Source organism: Haliaeetus leucocephalus, unplaced genomic scaffold (genome assembly GCF_000737465.1).
Source record: "Haliaeetus leucocephalus isolate CR32 unplaced genomic scaffold, Haliaeetus_leucocephalus-4.0 Scaffold932, whole genome shotgun sequence".
NCBI lineage: Eukaryota > Metazoa > Chordata > Aves > Accipitriformes > Accipitridae > Haliaeetus > Haliaeetus leucocephalus.
In genome coordinates, this window is record NW_010973368.1 from 15836225 (window position 1) to 15864102 (window position 27878).

Below are 27878 nucleotides of genomic sequence, written 5' to 3' on the forward strand. Positions count from 1 at the left end.
ACTGAGAAGCAATTGGGCAGTTCCATGTTTTATGTAAACTCTTTGGAAAAGCAGGATTCAAACTTTGGTTTGCTCCTTAAATCCAGAGAGAACAAAGCCATGAAGTAAGTAAACACCCATACATACACTGATACAGTAGCCCCCCCTGCTCCACATATGCAGAGAGGTGTAGTTAAGTATATATTCCTAGCTTTTATTATAGTTGTAGACTGCTTTAGAGTAACAAATCTCACTGACTGGAAACCAAAACTGATGCAGCTGCTCATAACTGGACTAACTTTGCAGAAGAAGAGGATTTTGTTGTTAGTGGAGGAAAATCTATAGTTTTGAGAATGTAAGGAGAATTGAATGTAAAAGTTTTAACATCTGCCATCAAGGAGCCACAATGTATACTGGTTTTAACTGTGTCTGTCTGGGGATTTACCTTGTAAATAATTGAATTGAAAAAGTATTTTTATTTATGTGTACACACAAAAAATATTTTATATCTTTTATTTTTTAAATTTTATATTACACTGATACCTTTATATGTGCAGACTGTATGTGCATGCTTTTTAAAATAGAAATTTCTTCATTATTTTCACAGCAAACCCAAGGAACCAATGTTCAGTGCAGGTAGGAACTTTTAATATTTTTAAGCAGATAACAACTGTGATAACACAATAGATTATTCCCCCCCCCCCGTGGATACCTAGATACTGGTATGGGAATCTGAACATGATACAGGCTGCTGCTGACATATTTTTAAAAAATTGATCAGTTTGCTCGAGTTTTTATTGGTCCAATAGGTTTTATTTTACACTTAGAATTCTTCATAAGAAGACAAAGAAAAAGGCCATGTCTTCTTACCCCAAATATGTCTTCCCTTTCAAAGCACTATTAAGGTTTTGTTAATTAAAGCATATGCCAAGTTCCAGCTATGATGCTGTCATGTTAATTTAGTCATAAAAGGGAGCCCTCAACTACTGTTAAAGAATGCCACATCTGTCCCAATGCCTTGTAATAAAATTTGTCAAATGACAAATAAAAAAGGTGTTTTGTTACTACAGTTTTGGAAGTCTATCTTTAATTTGAAGATCACTTTAATTTTTTCCTGCTTATGTATTATCCCTACAAAAAGATTTTGAAAGTGAAATAGTAGGTATAAGTGAAAGCAGAGTTTGTCCTTGTCATTAAACAGTTACAAACTTTTGAACAGTCTTGATAAAGGTATGAAGCTGAATAGTATATATAACATTTATTTTTGTTCTGAAAAACCAAGGACACTAAAATAAAATCTTTCTGTTAACACAATAAGGAAGGAAGAAACCCTGTTGATTTATCAGATGTATCATATTATTTTTAGGTATAGTTCTGTGACAGTAATCATACATCAAGCTGAAAAAGTAGAAAATCTTTTGTTTACTGCGCTGATTGATCCAACAAAGCTTATAAGCTATACTTCACAGTTTAGTGTAATTGATTTTGAACTGAATAATGTATAAAACTAAGTATGTATGTAAGTCTCTTGTGATAATACAATCACAGTTCATGTTCCTTTCATGAAAACTGTTGGTTTAGAAAAAGAAAATTTCTGATTCGCACAGAATATACTTTTCTTGTGTAACATTTCTCCTTCCCTTGCACCATGTAAGCAAAGGTATTTGGAATAATTTTTCATCTGACACTTTCCCTGTAGATAAAGATCAGTAATTAAACAGATGTGACACTACTTCTACCCTTCTCACCTGGACAAAATTCCTGCTGAAATTAATGATTTTTTTCTAAGAAAGTTATACTTGGTATTTTACTTACTTTAAGCATGTAGTTGCATAATAGAGCTTAAGCTAGTATTTTAATGATAGAAGAACTAAACAGAACCCCTAGCTGGAGGAATAGGATTTTGACTGTGATTACCCAACGTATGGCATGGAGTATGGCTCCGTGTTTTGTTAAGCACCAGGTTAGCCTCCAGCAGAATACTACTGGACATTCGGTAGAGCAGGTATTTAGTGAGTTTATTGTATTCAAACACATCTTTATCTAGCCCTTCTGTCTCTGTCTCTGTAATCACAAGGGAAGCGCCGTGTGACACACTGCAAAGGTAGGTTTCACTTCCAAAACCTCATAGCTCTCGAAGCAAAATGGTACTGGTGGGATAAAAGCTCAAAGTATGAACAGCTATTTTCTAATGTGCGCGCATTTTTGCAATGTTAAAACTTTCTTAGTTCTTTTGAATGAAACAAAAATATTATACCATCTATTATACAGTCTATTGAATTATAACCCTCAGGTGTACTTTAATAATAATAATAATGGGTTATAATTTAGATTCCTGTGGAGACTTTTTCAGAAGAATTTGAATTAGAAAAAATATGTTGAGAGAGCTATATGGCAACACATGGATGTTCACTGTGTTTGAAATGGTGTTCTGCACTTTTACTGAAATTTGTATAGAATCTGCCCCTTTGTTGGCTGTTTTGCTGTTAGCCTAACATGATTATAGAAGCCTTGGTTTTTCCCTTGCTTTTTCTTACTGAGTAGACTGTAGATTTTTCTGTTGAATAAACAGACCTAGGCCTCCAACTAATTTCTCAGTGCTTTTTGGTTAATGTCATAAAGCAGAGTTACATTTGGTAAACATACCATATTGTTTTCTAAAGCTTTAGTTAAATTGTAGTGTAAATATGCACATTTTTGATGCATGTTTATATCTGTGATATAATCACAGATTTGTCTTGCTTTTTAGACATCGCTAAATCCTAACAGTATTTCCACTAATCAGCATCTTTCAGCTTTGCAACAAATCTAAAATTGAACAAAGCAAAGAATGTTTGTTCTCAAGGCAAAGTCTTTTAGAGACTCTCTGCCTCTGTGTATTCCTTGTACAATTTTATGCCTGCAATCAGTAGTGGTCTCCTTTGCAGATCCTACTAGCATTCACATGCCTTCTTATTTCAGTTCAGTAACTTAATTTTTGCAGTTACTTTCAGTGACAATTTCAAATTTACAAAATTGCAGATGTAAAAGATACATTTGTCTAGAAGTCTCACCACTGGTCTGTCTTTGTAGTTTGATGATTGTCTGTCTCTACATCTATATCTTCACATTTAGAACTTTGCTGTCTTAAAAACTTAGTTAAGAAAAGTACAAAGAAAGGGGTGTAGACTGATTATGTAGATAATACGTTTGGATTACTAACAAAAATGAGTACAGATGGAATTAATATTACCAAAAGTTAGAAATAAATACAGAGTATGTATTTCTGTGCCTGACCTGGTAAGCCTAAGTTCCTCTTTATAGTTAGTAGAGAGAGAGAGGCATTCCAAAGGCACAATTTATATACTTGCTATAATATACTTGGTATAATTTACTATATTTGCTTTTGGACTTCTGCTTTAAAACGTGATTAATTTGTCCAAAAGTACCTGTTTCTCCCTATTTACCCTAAAAAGGAGTTTCGAGTGATTAGGTCAAATACTTGCACTGTAGATGGCTAAATGCAAGTTCTGTGAGTCCCATAAGTTTCAGGTGAGAACAGCAGTTCAATGAATTAAACTTTTGTTCATTCCCAGCCTTTGATAAGCACAGTCTGTGGTTGTCGCTGCTGAAAATCTATTGGCTTCCAGTGCACCAGTATCAATAGTATTGGCATGTGGTTCAAGCTCATTAAATAGATGCTGCATGTGCATACAAATAGTGCTGTATTGCTCTGCTATTTAATGCTCTACCCCTATATTTTATTTACCAGTACAGATCTATTGGAGTAGATTTTTAAAAACAATTCCAGTATTCTAGCACTTTAACAGACATCTTAAGCTCCAACCATCTGTCACCATTATTTCAGCATTATTATTGCTTCTTTTTAGCATTCAGTTTTCTGTTGTTTTCATTATATGTATGATTTCTGTAAATGAAGCTAGAGAGCCCTAGCTGTAACTTTACTGCGACAGATCAGGTAGATCTCTTTCCCAGATGAATTAGTCTAAAGGCAAAATACACATATATTTAGGTAATACAGCATAGCTATGATGTTTATTTGTTCAACCAATAATTTTTATTCATTTAGTCAGGATTTGTAGCATATGCATATTTCCAATTAAAATAAAGCCTTAGTTTTCAAATTAAAAAAAATAATGCTATAGTTGTATTGATACTTAACAATTCATAGCATAATTTTAACAGTCCTAAATTGTATAATTTTTTTTCATTTACATGATTTTGTTACTTCTGCCCTTCCATTTCCTCTGTGCCCACGATTATTCTGTCTAGTAACTCTACAGATGTCACTGACTCCAAAACTGCTTGATTCGCATGAGAACAAGGCTGAACCCCTTGATCTGCCGATGGAGCAGCAAGAGCCAGCACGTTCTGAATCTGGACAAACTTCACCAGAAGTTCACAGGACACCCACTTTGGCCTTGCCAGTTCCCAAAAGTCCTAGTCAGACCTTCATGGCATTTCCCAGATCTCCTAGTTTTATAAGCCCCATGAAGTCCCCAAGTCAGTACTTCCAGATCTGTTATTAATCCCTGCTTCTCTCCCCCAAAAATATTTCTTACCAGTTCAACACATTACTTTTAGTATTTCTTCTAGAAATGTTTACTTCTGTCAGCCAATTCAGTTTTTGTAGCTTCTCTCCTGTATGTCATTTTCCTTTCTTTTAATGTGCTGTCAATGTTGTCATTCCTTTTTCAATGTTTAGTAATTCTTAAAGCACATATCTTTTCTGCATGTACATCAGCACGATTCCTTTTACTAATTGTTTGTGTTCCTTATTTCGAATGTATCTCTAACACTGTATCAGGTGTAAAGCATATCTTTACACTGAGATGCAAAGAATGCGACTGAGTGTTGGAAAATACTTTAGATGCTGATGCTCAACTGTAAATATTGATTAAAAAATAAAATTAATTTTAAGTGGCATTTCTGCGTTAATTGTAATCTTTGATGTTTTCCCCTTCATTTTTAACATTTAAAAACCGTAATATTGTAACGTTATTTTTCACAGAAAAAGGTTTCTATTTCAGTCCTTTCAGTTTTGTAGTTCTTCATGACATTGTTTAGTTCTAATTCTGCTGCTCAAAATATTTAGAGGAAAAAGGGACTTTGTATGTTAAAAAAAAATTCTGCTTAGTGATTATGATTTAGGAAAAAAAAACAAAACCCTGCTTAATTTCTAAGTTTGAGATTGCATGTCGTTCTTTAACTGTAATACACCAAACTGTTAAGTGGGAAGGGATGGAGGAACACTGGAGTTCTCCACTGATGTTTTTTTTTGTGTAACATGAAACATTTCTGACCTTTTGTAGAGGAAGGATACGTAAAAATGTTTCTTCGTGGACGTCCTGTTACCATGTACATGCCCAAAGAGCAAGTGGAATCTTACAATTTGGAAGCAAAAGTAGAACTACCAGCCAAGAGGCTTAAACTGGAATGGGTGTATCCTTTCTGCACTAGAGCACTACTGGAAATCAATCATTTCTTAATTATTTGTTTTAAATAATTTTTTGAGCTAAGGTATAGCAGAATTAAGATCATAAGGTTCATTTCATTAGCGAAACGACATTCCATTGAAAATAGGTGTTAATTTCTTGAGGCTGCTGTTCTGTACCTTGTGAAGTACAGGGTGGCAGCTTAAGAGAGATGTTGCTTAAATGTTGCCTGAAGGTTAAGTCTGAAGCATGCTAATTAGCTAAAGATTAAACTAGGCATATTGTAATAATGTAGTGAGCTGTGATTATTAATTATAGTATGCATAAAACAAGCTCAGGTTTTTTTCCTCATTCTCAGCAGTAATTTATCATTTTAAACTGTGTTTTAAAAAATGTGTACTATTGTCCTTTAGAGGATGCTATCATCAACTTCAGTACTTGAATAAGCCTGGAATTGAGTAGCACTTTGCAACTGATAGGTGCTTAACAATAAAATTCCTAAGATATCATATATAAAATAATGTTTGAATTTAGATTTTAACTGTGTTTAAGCACCATAAATAGTGAACAACCAGAATTTTCCACTGACTTCTGTGAGTGGACATAATTACAGAATTCTAACTTGAAAGAAATCAGTGTTTCATTACATACAGAAATTTTCACGTCATGTTTAAATATAATAAGAAAATATATTCTTTATTGAAAAAAGAAATGACATTTCATTTTTGTATAATCTTAGTATATGTAATAGATGATTTAAGATAAAATATAAACACAACAAGATCTGAATCTACTTGTAATATCCGCTATCTTTAGAGAGATGAAGTCTTCATAAGGTTTTCTATTTTAAGAAAAAGACTTTTTTGGGGTCCCAAACAGTGCAAATAGGAAGTTGCTTTGTCTTCATAAAAAAGAAGACAGGCTTCATATAGTTTTTTTCGAAGTTGTATAAATAGAACTGCATGTGGTTTCAGAATACACGCAGAGAGTTTCCAAAAGTCCCATTGTATTCACAAGAGATTAATGACAGATTTAGTAACCATTCTTATTATTCCTGTTGCAGCTGAGCTTGTGGGTTCTATCCCACTCTGCTGGAACTGCATAGATAATGCATACAGAAATAACTGAAGATGAGTTAAAAAAAAAAAAACCAAAAAATCCACAAAGTTAATAAAAGACCTGAAATTAGAGTGCTAAATACTGCTTGCAGCATTTTACAATCTGTTGTGCAGGCTCTCACCATATATCACAATAGAATTGAATGACTTCTTTTTATACTTGTAAGGTGCCCCTTGCTTAAGGGGCCTAAGGATGATATGGGAGAAGGTATTAGGATGCTTGCTGAAACAACAAAACCACAAAAACCAGATTGTCATTAGCAGTGTGTAGGTGGAAGCTGAAATTAGTATTTCAGACTATTATAAGAAATGATAATTAGAGTAGGTCATGATTTCACTCTCCTTAGTTTCTCACTTAAGCTTACTTAAATGACTGAATGTTTGCCAGATGGAGTATTATTTTTAGTTTGAGTATTCATATATCCTTCCAGGTGTGTGTCTGTATACCCAGCAGAATCCTATATATAAAGGTTGTCTGTGAATAAGTGATCTAACTAACCCTAAATGGTTACTGAGGAGGATGCATATTTTTCCAAAAATACTGTGCTAGCTTTTTCAGATTTTAATTTCTTTGCTGTTAAACCCAATCATGATATCCATGCTTAAAAGGTACACCAATGACTAGGTATATGAAAGACTTTAAAAAAAAAAAAAAAAAAAGAGAGAAGATTATGCCCAATATACAGACTATAATGATGAGAAGAAAAGCTGGGAGCAGGAGCTTAAAGTAATTTAAGGAGAAAGACAAAGACAGCAGAAAACCAACCAGTGTTGCAGGCATTCATTCCCGTTAAGTTGGAGAAGCTGAGCTGTTTGATTGGAGGGTAACAGAGCTGGAGTAGGAGAAAACATCTTTGGAGCGGACAAATCAGCCTGGCTGTGGGATTACAGCCAGAAATGCTTTCTAATGTAAGAATAGGGGTAGAGAAACAAGATATTGCAGGTGAGGTGGACAAATGGAAAGGGCAAAGCAGACTATGATGAGAAACAGAAGGAAGAAAATCTAATGTATGTAGATTTCAGGCCATACCTGAACCATAAAGGGGTTTTACAGTTGTGTTAGCAGGTGTCTGGGTAAGCTGAAAAAGGTTCAGACCACATATATTCAGACATGAAGAAACAAAAATGCTGAGTGATGAAGCCTGAGGGAGGGCTAGAGCAGAGGTGGTAAAACCCGAGCGAGAAATCGGCACTGGGGACATCAGGGAGGGAGCAGTGGTCTGCACAGATCGGTTTGAGACCAGCTCACTTGGCAAGCAGGAGGTTTGAAACAAAAGCTGCAGGCCAAGTGAAAAGAAAAGGTCAAGATAACATTCCCTGAAGTGCCAACTCTCCAAATCCAAGTTGAAGCTACCGAATCTGAGTGTGGGAAACAGTGAGGAGAAGGAGAGATCAACCCCAGGAGTTTACATCTAAGAAAAAAGGCTGACACAAAGAAACCGAGTGTTTGACAACAGCAATCATGTGAACAGTTGAATGCAGCATTGTTCCCCACAGGAAGAATCATAAAGAAAGGAGATTTTCCCTAAAGAATGTAATCTTTCCCACTTAATAGCTATTTTTATGCACAGAGATTTGTTCCTTATGAATGTCTGTATAATGCTTTTACTTCACTTTTTAAAAAAAGTTCAATTCCTTACACTAACTTCAACTGCTAGTTCATTATAAACTTGATTATACATTGTTGAACTAGGGAAATTTTATGCTGGCTTCAGTTGGTAATGGTATCTGGCCTCATAGAGAAAAATAAATATAAACAAATAAAGCATTGTCCAGCAATCTGTAGTGGGTACTCTAATCTTTACAGACAGATTCAAAATTGATAGTAAATGCTTTGTAATTTGAAGATACTGGTTGTTTTCCTGTCTTCAAATTTTAATGTCTAAAACTTGAAGGAACTTTGGCTGAAATATTTAAGTTTGGGAGTCCAAAAGCTGTATTTTTGAATGCACATTTTGATGGTTGTATATGCAGCACTACTTCTATTGCATTTATTAGGAAAGATCAGCAAGCTGTTACTTAAATTCCTATTTTAGAAGTAAGATGACTATTGACCTTACTTCTTGGATAATGTTAACTGGAGTATTTTAGTTTGACTGGGTTATCATTGACCATAGACAATAGTGCACAAGTATCTTTTTAATATTATATAATAGGGCTTTCAGTACCTCCCCATATATTTATCACAGCCAGTTTCTCCATATTGACTGAATTAGAATGCACTTCTGTTTTGCCAAGATTCTTCTAATGCTGTTTCTTTCTGTTCCCATAAAAAATGAAAGCCAAAATAGTTGTAGTCCCTAATGACTCTTCAGAAGAATAAAACTACATAATTTGGCTGAATTAACATTCAGTCTAAATGAGATTATTTCTGGATTAATTCCAGTTATTTCATTAGATTAATTTTAGATTAGTGTTGATATGACTAGCATCAGAATCTGGGCCACTGCCTTTTAAATACTACAAAAATAAATGGGAATGGATGATGTAACCCTTTTAAGGTTTCATATCCATCTGGCTGGTAACGCCCAGAATAATGAAATCAATCAACCTGCACACAGGATAATGCAATCAATCCTAACGTAATGCAGGGAGATGTACTGAATGACTTACTAGTGTTTCCATCAAGTCTAAATTTATTTTAATTAGTCAAGCAGTGTAAATAATAAATACACTTGGGACAAAATTAATACTGCCTTAGTCTGGTATTTAGCAGATTCCAGAGGATACTAAAGGGATAGTATGTCTACAAACTCCTGTCTTCTTTACCGTGTATTTTCTGTAGGATATGTAGGTTTTCAGTAACTCAAGTGTGTGAAACGCTTTAGCTGTCTACTGTAGTAAGGGAGGGAGTTCTGAAGGCTGTCAAGTGATAAAGCTGTGCTCAAGGCAAGAGATGCCAACTTAAGGAAATAGAGGGGCAGAAAATCCAGTTCATTTTTCCTTATTTTTAACATTCTTAATTGGTAGATAATGTTATTGTAGCTTGACCAACATGCTAGCTATGGTTATAGGGGTCGGGACTGTCGCAGTAATCTCTATCTTCTTCCAACGGGTGAAACCGTGTATTTCATCGCATCTGTAGTTGTGTTATTCAATGTTGAAGAGCAACTTCAGAGACATTACACTGGTCATAATGATGATGTGAAGTGGTAAGTCATCTAATAACCCTTCTTTTTTCTTCATCAAACAATATTTGGGAGGTAATGTTGTGTTCTTTTAAAGTAGTTTAGAAAATTCAAGTCATGAAAATTCTAAGCCGTGCATAGGTTGGGTCCTTATGCCTGACAGTGCCTTTGCACAATCAAATGAAGGTCTGACTGTAGTCATGATAAGGATGTCAAATGTCTGTTATAGCTCTATCCAGTCAGCACATGAAGCAACTGCTGTCAGGGTGTGATGGCACAGACCTGAGGATATCCAAATATGTGCTTAACAGAGCCTGGGTTTGCTTGTGAAACCTGCCTTGAAGTCTGTGCTGCTGTATGTGCTGTGCTACCTAGTTTGGATGTGTCTATATGCAGTTGCTGTATTGATGTTCTTCAAGATTCTGCTTTTTTCTCTCAGTTGCGAACATTTTCTCCTTGTATTTAGTTGAGAAAATTTATTTTCCATAACTAATATACTTTTTACATTGAGAATACAGAAAAGTAGAAATATGGCATAATCTATAGATCTACTCATTTTCATTACTCTGTTTTTAGGATGGTTTAACATTAACTTCTTCTTTAGACTCTTTGCCTTCCCCTTTTTGAATAGGATTGAATTATTCATCTTTACCTGGGTCTGGGTGCCAGATGCAGGTCCCTTAGATTCAGTCTAACCAACAAAACAGTTCTAATGTCATTTGTGGTCTTCTGGTAGTCTTCACACGTGTCATGGCAGATACCCTGTGAACTAGCCCTGAGCAGCCTGGTTAGTCTGCTGCCATGCGGGCATGCCAGCTTGGGCTTCAAAGCGATTCAGCTATGTTGAAGATTAGAGGATACTGGGTATCAGGAAATATCAGTATTGTTAAATAGAAATCTAAATAAACATATGGTTTATCTTGATGGTATCTGTCTGTTTGCAGAGTGTAGCTGAAAAAGAGTACCTGGATTATCTGAAGTGCCCTAATATATGAAACGGATTTGACATCCCTTCTTTAGATTAAGCATTATGAAACACCTGTTGTCCCTCAAAGCCAAAACCAGACCTGATTACAAAATCTGGTTGCATTGTGAGCATGTTTCATAAAATTGAATTATTTGTATAATCTAGTTGTTTTACAAGGAGATTTTAACTTGGATCTGTTCCGTTTCATTTCTTTCTTTCAAATTTTCTGACTCTCTAGATATTTCAAAGCTTTCAGGTTCATTGGAAAGAAGATACCTTTCTGCATTATAAAGCTGGATGAATTATTGCCACTGTTCATTTTGCAGGGCACTTGGCCTGTAGAACTGTATACAAAGCAGCTGCAGTGAAAAAAGAATTGAGCGGATTTAGGGCAAAAATAGGCTGTCCTCCAGGCTTTAATACAAATTTTAGGTTGCTTTTTCTTAGAGACATCAGTTAACATTGATCACAGTTTTTTAAATGTCAGTTTTAATTTTAGAATCAAACCTCCTAATTTCTGTATCCTGTTCTTACTTACTAAAGGACTTTTTTACCTTTTGAAAAGTATTAGAGAGAAGTTGGTATCTCCCTATAAAAGTCACTGAATATCTGGTCAATATAGGCTGAAGAGCAATATTTGAGTGGATACATATGTTGCTCTGGAGGGTTGTCACTAGACAGCATTGACTATACTGAGCAGATCTCTGCAACCTCTTATTAGAGATAACTGAAGTTAAGTAACTTGCTCAAATTGTAAACTCCTTATACACTGCAATAATTTAAATCTAGGTGAGATGAATCCCAACATGAGTGAGACTGGCGCTTGTTTGATACATGCTAAAATAGGGCTATATATTACAAGCTCATGTAAAAGTTTGATGAAATAGATAATAAATGGCGTTACGTTTGACCTCCCTTTCTTTTCTTTTTTAGCCTGGCTGTCCATCCTGATAGGATCACTATAGCAACAGGTCAAGTTGCAGGGACATCCAAGGATGGAAAAGTGAGTGACCCCTTTGCTGATGTATAGTTGCTTATGTTTCATAAGAATATGTTACTAAGAAGATACATGCTACATTCTTTTCACATTGCAGTTAAATTGGTCTTACATTTTAGGACTGAAGGCAAGCAAAACTTAATTTGAGAGTGCCTATTGCACACTATCAAAATTACCCAGTTCCATTATCAAGAGTGGTCAGTGGTTTCTGGTTCCATTACTTACACAGACTGAAGGTAAATTTGGAGCTGGTCTCCAAAAGAGTTGCAGAAGGATGAGGCTACAGAGGACACCTGAGAGGGCAGATGGATGCGGGGAAAAGGCAGAGAAGCTGCGGAGATTAAATTGTACAGTGTACAACTTCCTCTCTGACCACAGCTACCAAAACCAAAGGACAAATAAGAATGGCTTTGGGTTGTTTGCTGAAAAAAAAATTGCTTACTCTTGCCATCATCTAGGCAAGAATATTTTTCTCTCTATTATTACCTGTATTATCATAAAGCTTAGCTGTAGGCTAGGAATTTGTTTAAACGCAGTACAATGAACATTGCTCCAAAGAGCTAAGACAAGTGAGAAAGAATGGGTACAAGCAGAGGCAGGAAGAGCATGAGGAAAAAGTTACTCATCAGAGTATGCAGCTGATGTCACAGCCAAAGTATTGCAAAGTTTTTGGTAGATGTCAGAGAAGAATTTTAGGATAAAAAGGGATTATCTATGTGCTAACTACTTTAAATGAGGAAAACAAAATCCCAGTTATGCAATATAACGTTTATGTAAAGATAACTTAGTTGAGTAACATAAACTATTAATTTTTATTGTGTGTTGGAGAAATGTCTGGTATTTATTTTTTTAACTTCATAAATACAATTACCATTGTATTTGTGAAATAAAATCTAAAGGTTTGATATCTATGCTTGAGGGGAATGTTATATATAGGTAAGCTTATATAAAAGCCATTTACATAACACGTACTGGGATGGCCTTGATTTTTTTTTATATATTTATTTATGTTAAAGGGCAGTTTCACTACTTATGAGCAAGAAAGACTGATGGCTCTTGCTTTTCTTTCTGATATTGTAATAAAACATGTTCTTTTCATTTGAAAGGGCAGGGAAAAAAGGGGAAATAAAACATGGCCCTTGTTTTCCTGCAAAGGTTGATGCTGCTGTGTTAAACCCCTACCTATTTTTAAAATAAACCTTGATCAGCAAGTACTTCCTGGGATTGCCCTCTAGTGGCCTTGAGAAGCAGTTCTGTCTGCACTGTTGGGGTTGAGCCTGTGCTGGGGGGAGCTCTCTGCGATGCAGCAATCCAAGGCAGAGGGGAGGGACGGGGAACCACGTCGCTTTCAAAGGGAGTTGATCTTGGGCCATTATGTATACCTTCAATTTGATACACAAAAAGCAATCTAGTTCCGATTACAGTTGTGAAAAAGAGTCTGAAGATACAGTTCTTTTCCACGGCCGTTTTCATGACACTGAAGTTCATTACATTTTAGAAATTCTTAAGCTTCTTTTTGCACTTGCTGTTTGACGTTGACCAGAATTATCTTGGTTGCTAGAGTTCAAACTGATGAACCTGGACCTACCTGTAAGTCCCAGGTTGCAAGGTCATCAACAATTTTCACTTAATGAAGAATGACTCAAGTGCCCATTAACTTCAGTGAACTAACTGAGATCAGTGAGACCTGCCGTGCTGTATGCTCTGGATAGCCAGTTCCAGATATTGGTCCTAGGCACAGTAATCAGCAAATCATTTGTATTGTATCTGTGCTTACATGGGTGACTCTAGAGAAGTTCTGGTAATTTTCACACCTTAAATTGTGATAAAATGGTTTTTTTTGGATGCATTCTCATTTGTTTTAAATCCTGGTGGTTTTTGCCACCACTGTCTCAGCTGTTTTTTCTGTGTCTATTTTATAGCAATTGCCACCACACGTGCGTGTCTGGGATTCTGTAACTCTGAATACACTGCATGTCATCGGAATGGGTTTTTTTGACCGAGCTGTCACTTGCATTGCTTTTTCTAAATCTGTAAGTAAAGTAAATGAATAGTCATTTTAAGAATGTTCTCTGAACAGGTCTTTGAAGTCTTTCAAATTTAGCTTCCTTGACCAAAATAAACTTCCAAGCTGTCTTTTCTCTCGGCTTCCTCTTTAGAGGAGGAATGCTTACAAACCGATTGTTTCCAACAGTTTATGTTGCTATTAAAGTTACCAATGTCTCAGCAGTCTCAGAGGTCTATCGTATGTTTACTATAAAATGCAATTAATTTCTTCAGGGACAAGCAGTTGCAGAAATACTTGTGTTCTTGAAATTTCAGTGTCCTTACTTCTTCTCTTTAGTCATCCCATTGTGTTTCTCCCTATATAAAGACAGTTACTCTCTCCGCATCTTTTAACCCCCTCACTGTGCCTAAGAATGACTGATGAAAGACCTTTACAATGGCCTGTACCACTGATTTTGGATTTAAAAAATTGGAGCTCCCATAGGAGAAGCAAAATCTTTGGCTTGAAAGCAGCAAAGGCATCTGCATAAAGGATGGTAAAGAATTAGAATCCTGTTGTTAGCCTCTTGGCACCATCCTTTGAACTCTAGGCTATCAGGGAGGTAAAAAAAAGATGACATAGGCAGTGTTCAAGTCCCATATAAAAACATGAGTCTGTAACCTGACACGCACAAGTCTAAAAACTCTCTGTGTAGAACAGAATCCGTAAGCCATGTATGTGGTGGTGTCTGGTTGTCTTGACAGCATTTTTAAAAAGGAGAGGGCTAAATGGTGTATTCCCTAGGCAAAATGTACTTCAGTTTCCACAAACATTTGAAATCTGTTGATGACATATTTTATAGAAAGCAGAGAAGAGAGGAGTGAATTGGGGGAGCTCGTTGAGAATACAAAGGTGAAAGCCAACACAGTTCAAGATCAGCTTTTGAAGGATAATTAAAAAGGAATAGCAAGCAAATACTCTGTAAATATCTCCCTGGAGGAAGAAATAGGTACTTAATAACGGAGGATCGCTGGAGAAAGCAAGTGTTTAATATGTTTGCTTTATGCTGTGATTTCAGTCATAGCTTAGCCTCGTCCTAAGCAGCACTTCCCATCCCATAGCAGTACTGCTTATCTTATTTTAGAAAGCCCTCTCTTCAGGCTGGCTACTCAGTCCTGTCTCTGTCCCACCTCTTGAGTTGCCTGGGTACAGTTATTTTTGTAGCTGTGTCTGAGATGAGTATTAGGGGCCTGTTGCATCAGGAAAACAACCAAGCAACCTCATATATAAACAAAACGAAGCAGAGTTTGCTTGGGTCTTCTTTTCCCCCCCAAAGTTGATCTGTTCCCCAAAGAGGCTCACTCTGTGATAGCCCAAACTTTTGCAGAGTCTCAGCTCAAGAGGCAGTAACAAGTGGCTGTGCTATGGGTGGCAGAGGAAGGACTGTTTGTGTCAGCGTTGCTGCCGAAGGAGTGAGTGCTTGTGTAACCACAGCCTCAGTCTGTTCCAGCAAGCTCATCTGCAGTCAAAGCTAACGTAGCTCATGCCAGGAGCAACAGGCTACAAAAATCATATTTGAATGGGTTGGAAAGTACTTGAGGGTTTATTCCACTGTAGACATGGAGCTAGGATTGAACACCAAAGAAATTGGGAAAAATGGTCCAAAAAGTACCTTCCAGATAGCTACTGTTTGGAAAAAGATCTGATGATTGTACAGCAGTTCCCATCACTAGTGAGACTGATGTCGGTCAGCTCCCTTCAGTTCAGGTAGAGTCTCAGTGGGAGCTCCTCATCCAGTATTTGGATTCCCACATCAGAAAAATGAGTAGCACCTGGAGAAGGTCTAGGAAATATGATGCATGAAGAAAGACTACAGGAATTAGGGCCATTAAGACTAGAAAGACTGATAGAAGACATAACTATAAAAAAGACACCTGTCAGGAATAAGTTGTTTTCTAATTTCTTACTACGTTCCCTGGTTTGAATCCATTACTCCTATATGAAGAGGAAAATTGTTCCCCATGTCCATAGCAGATCTGAGAAGAAGGAATTGGTTTAAATTGCAAAGAAAGAAATTCAGTATAATTATCAGGAAAAGCTTTCTTAATAGAATAGGTAATGATATGTAGTTTGCCTTTGGAATTTCCATTACTGAATGTTTGAAAAGAGATACCTACCTCATTCCTGACATAGTCTCTTTGTCTACAGTTTGCAAGAGTTCCTCTTCTAGATCGCTATTTAACCCTATTTTTCAATGACCCTATAAATTATTACATTTCATTGAGATCTATGGGATAACTAAAAGTATAACAAAGTGTAAATATGTATAAATATTTTCACCTACACATAAGTATTTAATTATTTTGAGTATGTATTTATATGTTTCTCATGTTGGTTGGGCAATGCATTAATATTTTCCATGTTTTGCCTCAGAATGGAGGAAGTAGTCTGTGCTCCGTGGATGACTCAAATGACCACGTGCTTTCTGTGTGGGACTGGCAGAAAGAAGAAAAGCTGGCAGACGTCAAGGTGTTGCAATAAGATATTTTGTACTACTTGCTTGTATATAGATCTGAATTTCTTGTCATAAAATGTCTTTCTATATTTAACTTCTTGTGCCTTTTTAACACTTTCACTTTATAAAAGGCAAAGAACATGAAGAAAGGGAATATTTTCTTTCTGTTGAGATTATCCCAGTAGTTTGGTTTTTTTTTTAAATTTTGCTATTGTTGTCATTCTATAATTGATTAGAAAAGTCTAGGCAGCAATGATAGGAGCATGTGCAGAAAAAGAAATGTCTTAAACTAATCTTTTATGTGTAGAACTTCTCATTATGTGACATGGTTTTGAAGGATAACTTTTGATGCTAACTTATAAAAACATAAAATCTTTTGACTTCAAAGTGTTATACCGAAAGTATTCCAGACTACATTAATAAATGAATAGCTCAGAATTTTTCTTATATCAGGAGTATCAGTTTATCTAACTAGAGAACGATTTCATACTGTTTTGTTTTCTTTGAATTTTAAATTTTGATACAATGTTTTTCTTTTTCCTTCCAAGTGCTCTAATGAGGCTGTATTTGCTGCAGATTTTCACCCTACTGATACAAACATAATAGTTACTTGTGGAAAATCACACCTTTATTTTTGGACACTAGAAGGGAATTCCCTTATTAAAAAGCAAGGATTATTTGAGGTAAAATAAAATATTTCCTTAATTTTATGTTTATAGTAATGGTACATTCATACAGAAATAAGCGTTAATAAGGTTTGAGTAAATCAAAACAACCGATCATTATTAAACTTGAATTTTTGCAGAAACTCAGGTAGCATTCATGATATGGCACAGAGAACTTTTCCGGGGTAAAACTTCCACAATGAGATTTTGAAATGCAATTACCATTTTCTTCCTTGCAGAGTGTTTTTTTCCTTCCTAGAGTGATTCATGCTGGGTTTTATTTTGTTAGAGTAAAGACTTGCAAAACCCCATAAATTACGTGAATATGAATATTCTTCCTTTTTCCTCTGTTCTGCTCAGATACATACACATATGTAATTCAAATACAGATTGAGCTGGCCACTATTTGGTAAATAGCATTTTCATTTCACGGTCTTGATTTGGTTTTGTTCTTAAATATAGACTAAGCTCTACAGCAGCTGCCTGCACAAATGAGGGATGGTGGTGACTGCAGATAACTCCAATAAGGCCTAGTTAACCGCTTGTGGAGTCGTGGCTCACAAGTGTAGTCAAAACAACTACTTTGCAATGTCAATTAATATACTTCATGTGAAATCAGGAGGAGATACTGAGATAATGCATTTAATTTTTGTTACATTTTATTTTTCATTCATTTTTAACATCTAAGCTACTTGGGCAGATTTCTGCCTATGTTATGGCTCTGTTATTCTCGATGCTTGTTCCAGATGGAGAAGTGTGGTGCCCCTAGTTGAGAACAGTTCTTAGTTTGAGGGAGAAAGAGGCCGTACACACTGGTAGACAACAAACATTGTAAATAGTGTCCTTAGAAGCTACTAGCTAGTGATTTTTTTTTTCCCCATTACACTGTTTTCTTGCTGTCAGTATCTTAAATGTAGGGTCTCAAAGCAACGTTTCCGTTACTGAACCTTAGGATTCTTTCAAGAGATGATTTCTTAATTCTTACACTACAGGCAAACTCTCTAATTTTGGAGTTAAAAATTACAGTAATAAAGCTTGTTTATATCTTCAGCCATTCCTAAATACTTAAAGCCTTTAGGATTATGTGGGAGTTGGGGGATTCGGTTTATCTCAGAGCATTGCTGGTCTTGTGTTAAAAGTTGGCAGGCCTTCTCACTCGCTCTGTCCACAACTTGTAATGAAAGGGTGCAGGACTGGGCCACCAACCTCAGCTGATACATCTTTTGCCCTTGCACAGATTAACTGTTTAGACCGTAGGAACGTGTTTAACACCTGTGTAGATATTTAAGTAATAATAGAGCTGTACAAGACTAAACTAATTTACTCAAATGCGGATAGTTAAAATGAATGGGTTGTGTGTTGCTGTGAGTGTATATTTTTCATAACCATACAGAAACAAGAGAAGCCAAAGTTTGTCCTGTGTGTGACCTTTTCTGAAAATGGTGATACTATTACAGGAGACTCAAGCGGAAACATTTTGGTTTGGGGGAAAGGTAAGACAAGATTGAAGTTAATAGCGAAATTTTAATATAAAAGACTGTGAATTTTTACATGAGTGTAGCCTCACTTTAAGAATAAAAAATTTTGTTTATCTTGAGTTCTTTCCCAAGATCAATCCAGCAGATTATGTCTGGGTTCTCCTCTATGAGCACCTAAAGAACATACTGCTAGAGCACAAAATTCTATAGAATGTGTTCCCTATGGTCAAATGTTGAATCATACAGCTATGCCAGCATGTATGGCTTTTACTGATGTAAGAAAAGGCAGGAAAAGTTCTTTTCCTTAATCATTGTGTGATAGTAAGAAACACTGTTAATGTAATTCATGATCTCCGGTCTCCTGTACTGTCACTCTGTAGTGTTTGCAAAAATTATGCCTATTGACATACACTTTTAAAAAGACAACAAATAGCTTTATTTATTTTCCTAGGAAGCCAAGCTAAAATATATGCAGATCTAATTGAATTCCTCAGCTTTATTTCAAAAGAACAGATGGATAGGACGAACTTCTTAAAAAGCATTTTCTAGGGGGAAAAAATTTTTTTTTTTTTTTTTTTTTTAGAAAGCAGAAGGCAATGCCTGCCGGAAGGCAAACAGCAGCAACATCCTAAACGTTTACTTAGTGTGTGAGATGCCATGCATAGGAATAAGGAGAATCCCCTAAAGGAGGCCTTATTAGTAAAGGAAGAAGGGATATAGATGACAGCTGCTTCTTATTTACTCAGTGCCTTCTGCCAAGATACTCCAAAGGATATAAGACCTGGGAAGCAACGTGGTGAATCAGTTACACAGCTGAGCCTTACTGAGCTGTTTTTTGTAGACTTTTTTTCATCCAAGGACTATCAGGCAGTTATCTCCTTGTGATTTTGACCGAGACGCTACTGTTGAAGAAAGGGGTGGAGATGGTGCTTGTAACTCACTTCCTCTTTTATTTCCCTTTTCTTTTTCCTATGATAGTTTAAAGCAAGGCACTTGAACACTTTTCCTTCCAAATGGAGTTTAGAAATTGCAGAGTCCCATCTCCTCCCTGTTCTTGGTTGTTGTTTTGCACTGCCAACGGACAAGGGAGGCAGTGGCAGCTGCTGGCATGGTAGGGTCAGTGCACTGCTCGGGAGCCCATTTGCCTTCATGCCGGTAGACTAATTTCTGCCTTGACTGCAAGCAGCCTCTTCTGCCCTTTCTCCCAGGAATGAAAGGGAATTCTTTGTGTGCTGCAAGATCTCCTCACCTCTGCCGGTTCTTTTGGGTTGGACAAAAATGTTGTTCTTGTTTTTCTATATGTCTTCACTACTTTTGACTCAGAGCTCTATGTTGAAGCGAGGGCTCCTTCCACCAGGTCAGAGTAGCCTTAGCAAAAGGACAATTATAACGGAAAAAGCAGTTGTTTCTTCCTAACTTGCATCAGCCCCTTGCTTGAGCTAAACATAAAGTTAGCCAAGCTTTGATGCACATTTCAGTCATAGAATTACTAGTAATCATTTCTTTATACTTCATAATAGTAACAGTTCATCAAACTAGAGATACTTAAACTAATGTAGCTAGTTTTGACGGTGTTTGGAGCCTAAGAAGGTACTTGAACAAGCCAAATTCATCAGTAAAGAAGTACAGGCTCTTTGGGAGGGTGATTCAGCACCTTCTGCCAGACGTACAAAGACCTCTAGCTTACTTGGGTTTTGGTGCAAGTTTGGTGTCTGGAGACTGTGGAATATCCTTGAAGGATAACAAGCGACTGGGTTATGGTTTCTTTGTTGATAAGGTGTGTAGTGCTACTGCAGGTCAAATGTCATGTCAAACGGTTTAGCTTAAACCCCCATGAAAGTTTAAATGAACCTATTTTACTTTGTGTTTGAACTAGGCTGAGCGAGTATGTATACTTGTCATTTTTGAGATGGGGAAATATGTTCTTAAGATGTACTAATTCAGTCTCTTCTGTGAGTCTGTGCATTTTGGTGCAACACTCCATGCTGCCCATTACCATTATTTAGGTATAATCCTTGACAGGTAGTAGAGAAATGGAGAAAAAAAACTGGGGAAAAAGGAGCTATTAAGCTGAGTATTTCAGTAGTAATGTCTTTTTTCCATCTGTCTAGGTACCAACAGAATAAGCCACGCAGTTCAAGGGGCACATGAGGGTGGAATTTTTGCGCTGTGTATGCTGCGAGATGGCACATTAGTATCAGGAGGAGGAAAAGACCGAAAGCTGATATCTTGGAATGGAAACTACCAAAAACTTCACAAAACTGAGGTGATATCACCTATCTTGAAATTACTCTGCTACTCAAAATGAAATTTTAGCTCTCTTCTGAACAGAGCTTTTTAAATCAGTTTTTTTCTTATGGATGTGTATTATGTGGAGAAGCAAATCAATGGTAAAATGCAGTATCATTTGAGTCATCAGGTCATTCCTATGATAGCCTATTCATTAACATAGCATTTCCTTTTTAAGATCTACGGTAACTGGAAAACAAATCTTGTATTCATACTTTTTCATATTATTTCTTCCTTTCTTTGCAATTAATAATGTGAGGTAATTTTTCACTTCAGAGTATTACAATATTAAAAAGTTTTTGTAATTTCCTCTTTTCCAGAATGATGTGAGGGCTTCTGGGGGTTTTTAGTACTTACATTTTTCATTAATTTCTTGGTTAGTGTTCTTTATTTAAAAAAGAAATTCTGAAAATGAATTCAGTTGCTATGTAGGAACTTGAAAGATTAAAGCAGAATTTGTTTGGACAGAACTACATGACTGTTTACATACTGAATGTAAGAGAACAATCAAAACTCTGAGGAAGGGTTTCAACTCTACTATATATTATTAGATGTTGCAAATATATATGGAACTGGAATGGCATGTCTGTCTTGGTAATTCAGTTTTTAACACAGCACAAGGTACATGCTTATGCTGTTTCTAACCACGGTGTCCTTCTTTTTCTCTTATTTGTTCATATAGTGGTATTCCTTGTTGTTTTAAATTTCACGTCTTCCCTTGAACTTTATATTGGAGATTTGCACTGACTCTTTCAGAACCTAGGCTGCAATTAAAGAAACATTCCTTGCAAGAAAGTACTATAAAGCTTGACACTATCTCTGAGTAGAAATGCTTAGTCTGATACCATAGCTGCAGTTAAAATATGATCAAGTTAGCACAGCATGACGGAACCTTTTCTGTTTGTTGAAATACTTGGTTTATCTGTACAGAGTATTCTGCAGATAAGGATGTCTTTTCTTGTAGTGTTATAAAGACAGTTACTGAGCTGATGCAAGTTGTTATAAACTTTTGAAAGTCAGACATATATATTCAACCATTTCATTTCTTCTCTGCGCAACACTTATTAAAATGCATTTGCTATGCCATATGTCTTTAAAAATAGCAACGCTTGAAAAATTGTCTGACTTATCTCTTTGTCTGTTATGACCACAGATTCCAGAGCAGTTTGGTCCAATAAGAACAGTAGCAGAGGGAAAAGGGGACGTTGTATTAATAGGAACCACTAGAAACTTCGTCCTACAGGGCACACTATCAGGAGATTTTTTCCCAATTACCCAGGTAAGCTGTTGCCTTACCAGAACATTTCTAAGTGCGTAATAGCAGTAAAGGTATTGCTTAAAGTTAAGTTTCATAAATATGCATCTATTTGATTTATTATTACAGTACTTTTGGCAGTAAATAACATAAATATGCATCTATCTAAGCCAATATATTTTTGTAATGCTTTAATATATAGTTTGGTCATTTTAATCCTGTTTAAAGATGTTTAGTTTTTGATGGTACTGTCCTTCTTGTCAAGAAATGTTTCTGCTTGTGTAGGGTCACACTGATGAGCTTTGGGGTCTTGCAGTCCATTCCTCTAAACCTCAGTTCTTCACTTGTGGACATGACAAACACATTACCCTCTGGGATGCTACCACACATCGTCCTATCTGGAACAAGATTATAGAGGTATAAATTTATTAAACACAACTCTACTCATCTTACAGAACTCCTCAAGTAATTTGAGTTTTTCATGAGATTATTGATTAAAAATATCTTAAAGTATTAACTTGAGGAAAAAAATGAGAGTCATAAAATTTGTCTTTCTGAAAATGGATGTAAAATTCTTAAAAACAAGAATTTCAAACCCTTAACCCAGTTATATGGATCTATATGCTGTATCATATAGAAGTGTACAGTGCTGCTGATGTTTTTATTTTTTTAATAGGAAGAGAACCACAAATATAAAGCTAGGAAATGTTTATCGTTTAGAAGTAGTTGTGATGAGGATTACTACCATCCTGAGCATGATAGTCAGAATTCAGAAGGAAAAGATTTTTTTGGTGACATTTTTGGCCTTCTTAATTTAATTTTTATAATTTATTAGTATTTTTATACATCCTGTTCACAAATAAACAAATGTGGTTTTTGGATTTCACTTCCTGTCTCTGGTATGAAGCTTGGTGTTTAGGTACTGAAGGAATACTGAGTGGAGGTTCAGTTTTATACTGTGTTTAAGCATTCAGTTGTGTATCTGCAGACTCCTAATAGCTTTGTGGTAACATGTGGTCTTGATTGCTACATGTATCACTAGGAACTGATTTTTTAGCATACGTTTTTTGACACCTGATCACTTTTCTAAATATTTACCCATAAAAAGACATTGGCTTATCTCCTAGAGACAGTGGTCTTGCTTTTATATCTCTATTTTGAGATGCTACTATCACTTTTTTTTTTCCAAACAGTCTTCTCTCTACGTGTTTTTTTAATAGGTGTGAGAGTATGCTTTTTTGGAGATACATGTACTGATCACAATGAACAAGTTACTTCTCAGTCTTTCTTATCTGCCCTCTGTACAGTGGAAAAGTTCAAAAATTACTTCAGGAAAAAGAAAACAGTACCTGGTGTAGACATGTATCCAATACACAGGTTTGCAGATCAAATTGTAGCCCGTAACTTATAGATGACCCTAATGTTGCTGACAAAAGTGCTTTCTGTGTGATATAGTAAATAATCCTTTATTAGTTTACATGAAGTTTTGAAAATCTTAATTATGCAACTTCTTTTCATAAAAAGATTGTTCATTTTCAGGCCTACATAACACTTTAAGTTAAAGCTAGTAGTGATAACACTTAGTGAATACAATGCATCTGCAATAAGTATATGCTGTGGCATCAGGTTGATGCAGTCTTAACAGAATAGCGTTTGCCAAACTGTCTCATAGTATCCCACTCCAGTTGTATGCACTTGTTAAATCACGCTTGCTTGGTGAATGTGGAAATTGGAATTTATTCTGTCTAACCAAGGTCATACGTTCTAAGATCCATATTTTTGTTGACATGGGAAGCTTCTAAATTGACTGGAGAGACCAAATCACTAGTTACTGCCCCAGAGATGGAGCCGTATTTTCACAGTTCAGTGCCTGGGCTGTAAAGACAGATTGGCCTGTAGTATAAGGACTTAAAAGAAAGAAAAACAAAAGCAGATTTTTTAATGTAAAAAAATGGAAATCAATAATACTAAGAGTTTGGCCTGAGAGGCAGGCAGATAAGTGTGTTTTTCCTACCTCTTGAACATTTTAGGCTTTAAGATATGTTAATATGATTTGGTTTTAAAAACAAGCTCTCTCCCCTTCAGTCTTTAGGAATAGTGTAGCTGGGCCTTAGGGGAATGGTCTATCTTGAGATGCACCAAAATCTTAACGTGCTTGCAAATCCCTTGAACTGTTACCAAGATGCCAAATGCAAGATAAAATAAATACCAGCACACTTGGGCTATGAACTTCAGTGATAAAACGTATTTTTAAAAATCAGTGAGTAGTTATAAACCAGATTTTCCAGGATCTGTCTTGGTAGACTCTCAAAAACAAAGATAGACCTGGTGCCTTTTTTTGTTTTGAAATACAGCAGTAGCAGTGTACTATATTGTACTGTATGGAATATGAACACATTCGATTGCAGCAACTCCTTCACATTCAATTCAGAGTGACAAACAGTGACACGACTGGAAACTTACATAGGCCTTTATCATAGTTTTTTTTGTGGAGATTTAGTTTGATTATTTAGAAATGGTGCATGACTAGTTTTGTGCAAGTCTTATTTATAAATATCCCGAAGTGGAAAGTAAAATTATGGGTACCATTTTTATGCTTTCTTAATAAATTTCTTTTTTGTTGGAAAAAAATCATTGTGTAGTTCAGTTGCAGGTACTAATGTGATCCTTTACTCTGCTCACTGTAAAGGTGTATGTTTTTGTATACTTGCATACACTTTCAAAAAAGCTGGGAGAATAAGAAGTTAGTACTTCTGATATATTTCTCATTACAGGAGGAGGGCTTATAGTCATGGAGAGAAGTGCAAAATTTGGCCCTTTGCTCCTTTGCAGTCTAAAGAAAAGAGCATTTAGAAGTCCAAGTTGATAGTGAAACATCATTAGTGGAGATAAGTACAATATGGGGAACAGGAACAAATCTATTAATCAGATAAGGTGCTATCTCAGAAATAAAGTTACTTAAGTAATCATCAACTCAAAAAAGGACATAATTTCCACTGTTTTATCCTTGTCCTCTGAAAAACAGAACTGGAGTTTAGCTGATTGACTTACAGTGAGCTTCAATTAATATTTAGCTGTGGTTCTGCAAATATAAGACGCTCTCTAAGAAGGTGTTGTTATTGAAACATTTAAGAAACTGCTTTATTTACCTTGATGCTTTTGAAAAGGTTGATGGCAACAGCAGTAGGACTATTAAACTAGATTTAGGTTTATTTCTTTTCCCCTCCAAGTACACACCACTTCATTAAGACAAGATTTCTATTATCAATCTTGACAATAATCTCCTTATTAATGACTTGAAATGTCTGAGATTGTTTCATGAATCAGTGACTGATTATCTAGAGTAAATAAATCATTTCATGTTAAACTATTTTTGTCATAGAGATCTATGTAAAAGCTTTTTAACGTAGTTATGAGTACAAGTTACTGCTCATTAAATTCACAGTTTGAACCTCTGATTTATTCAAGAGAATGTTTTAGCACTTACTATGAAATTATACTTTAAAAAAATTAGCAAATTTTCCTTTCTGGACTACTGTAGTGGTTTAGAATGTGTATAGAAATCCTGGATCTCAACAATTCTCTGAAATTTCTTTAGCGTTAGTAATGTCTTTGAAATTAGTCACTAGTTTCAAATTAATGAGAGTATCCCTTACACCTAGCCTCTAGGGCTAGTAATTACAACTTGCAAAAAATGTGAACAAGTTTACTAAAATGGCTACAATGTGATACTATTTTAGAATATAGAAAATCAAGGACATAAGTTTTTCTGTGAGATATGTTACTGGATTTTTTTTTGCTTACATTTCTAAATTATTTTTGGCAGGTATCAGAAAAAATAAGCTATTTCTTTTGGGACTTTCTGCTATAACCTGAAAAGTTCTGGAGCTCATTCTTTGTAACTGAACAAGTTACCTTGTTTTTTAGGCATATGTTTAAATTGCAAGAAGAACACTGCAATTCTACCTGTCTCCATAATAATACACCATACAAAGTAAAATGTTTTAAAATTGTGTATCAAAATAAGAAACCCAGTTTATGCCCTTAATTTCCCCCTAAGCTGCAACAGGCAGGTGCTGAAAAAGGTGGTGGTGTGCGTAGAAGTTAGGCTTTAATCCTCCATGCAAAGTGATACCTACCTTTGTTGAAGAAGGTACTTGCTTGTCCTTTAGACAGTAGGTAAACTGCAGCTTTGATACTTAATTCTTAGGTCAGCTCTAATTTAATAAGTTATTTTTATCTCTTACTTGTTTGTGATTTGTTGGGAAGCTGCCTTTGCCAATGTTATGTTATGAAATCACTTGCCAAGTTATTTTTAGATAGTGAAGAAAAGAAAACAGTGGCCTTATATAGAGGGAAAAAATCTATTGGGTAATATTTCAATCAGTTAAAAATGTTTTTTTCCCTCAAGTTTGTATTTAAAAAAACAAACCCCAAACCCCCCAAAATCAACAAGAGAGACTTACTCTGTTCCTGAGACAGATAGTTGAACAGTGTTTTTGTGATAACTTGGACTGGTAAAACAGTGTGCTTCCTTCTGAAACATTTTAGGATCCTGCACAGTCTTCAGGTTTTCATCCTTCAGCACCTGTTGTTGCAGTAGGGACGCTGACCGGCAGGTAAGATGCGCAGAGCTACAGCTTGGGCACCAACAAACGCTACATGATTTTTCCAGCTCATGTCCAAGTTCATGTTCTTGTTTTGCAGATGTATGCATGACATATATTCATCCCCTATTGATTTCTGTTGAATTTCAGAGTGAAATTTGTTTGTATTGCCTTAGTGCCTAGAAACCCCAGTCTTGGACCAGTACCCCATGTTTGCCAAGCGTTGCATGAACACAGAAGGAAGAGATGGTTTCTGCCCTGCGAGAGCGGCAGTCTAAGATCAGTGCCAGGAGATGGATGTGGACAGGGCAGGAAGCCTAGGTTAGCAGTGAGACCTTGCGTGGGAGGTGCTGTCACCGTACCAGTGACTTAAATGTTAAATCCTTGTGTCCATTGTGGCAAAGGAGAGGCTAAGAGGAGTCTGAGATAATGAATTAACTTTGCAGATGTGCACGGAGATCTTCTCTGAGGCCTGTAGGGCAGCATAGAGGAAATCGCATAGAAAAAAGTTGCTCATTGGAAAATTTAGCAAGCGGTTTATTATCTCTAATGCAGAGACAACCAGAGGTTTTAACAAAAATTTGGCAAGTGTTCCACTGTGCTAGACATAGTGTAAGAATGCATATTAAGAGACTTGTTCTGCCTGAAAAGGCATAAACAAGACAGACAAAACCGAGATGAAAGATAGTATCTCCTTTTTACAGGGCAGATTGAGCCCTTGGTCACACAGTGAGTCAACGGCAGACCCTGGGTTTAACCTTGGTTGTCTGTCGTAGGAGGAAGGAGTACCTTCACTGTAACTTCGTCCTCTCCTTTAATGTCACTTGAGGGCAGACTTTGCTGTTAGTATTGAAGACAGTTCCACTTAACTGAGAACATATAGGATGCTCACAGGTTCTGAGCCAAGATTATTTGGGATTGCATATCAATCCTAAATAAATAAAGGATTTACTTTAGTTACAAAATTTACTTTATGTACTAAATAAAGTAAATCAAAAGGAGAAGCTTTGAGAGGAATCTTTACTTTGTCTTTAAGAATTTGATGCAAGTATTGAAATGCAAATTTTATCTTTGTCCTTTCTGCACATTCCCACAAATTAAATTTTGGTTCATTAAAATTAATTAATTAAAAATTATTAAATTAATTAACTTTAAAATAAATTAATAAATAAAGCTAATCCTTCTATCAAAAGAGAATGGTCCTGATTCTTGCTTGTGTTTTCCTTTGCTCTGGGGTTTAATGTAGGCATCAGTTTAAACATCAGCATAGCATAGAGGAGGGTCATTAAAGGAGAAAGGTCATTGTATGTAATGCTTACTTTATTCTAATGCATGACACATAGTAAAATGACTAAAATCTGAAGACTGATATCAGGGTCAATTTCTGATCATTTTTCTGGTTAAAAAACATGGGAAAGAAACTATCCTTGTGTTAAAGTAAAAATAAACCAAACCAAT

The 27878-nt window shown here is 35.9% G+C and overlaps 1 protein-coding gene across 4 annotated transcripts in view; it reads left to right on the forward strand.

Moving 5' to 3' along the window:
• The window catches only part of EML1 (echinoderm microtubule associated protein like 1), a 130685-nt gene that overhangs the window by 93227 nt on the left and 9580 nt on the right, over nucleotides 1-27878 (forward strand). For 3 of the 4 annotated variants that reach the window (XM_010583932.1, XM_010583934.1, XM_010583931.1), the window contains 12 exons: nucleotides 587-615; nucleotides 5292-5421; nucleotides 9535-9684; nucleotides 11561-11630; nucleotides 13547-13657; nucleotides 16045-16140; nucleotides 16675-16809; nucleotides 18185-18284; nucleotides 20381-20535; nucleotides 21712-21837; nucleotides 22099-22230; nucleotides 26365-26432. In XM_010583932.1, the coding sequence (XP_010582234.1) occupies nucleotides 587-615; nucleotides 5292-5421; nucleotides 9535-9684; nucleotides 11561-11630; nucleotides 13547-13657; nucleotides 16045-16140; nucleotides 16675-16809; nucleotides 18185-18284; nucleotides 20381-20535; nucleotides 21712-21837; nucleotides 22099-22230; nucleotides 26365-26432 (1302 nt within the window). Of the gene's footprint in view, nucleotides 1-586; nucleotides 616-4451; nucleotides 4483-5291; nucleotides 5422-9534; nucleotides 9685-11560; nucleotides 11631-13546; nucleotides 13658-16044; nucleotides 16141-16674; nucleotides 16810-18184; nucleotides 18285-20380; nucleotides 20536-21711; nucleotides 21838-22098; nucleotides 22231-26364; nucleotides 26433-27878 lie in introns of those variants that run through there. The other variant, XM_010583933.1, reaches the window with a different exon arrangement.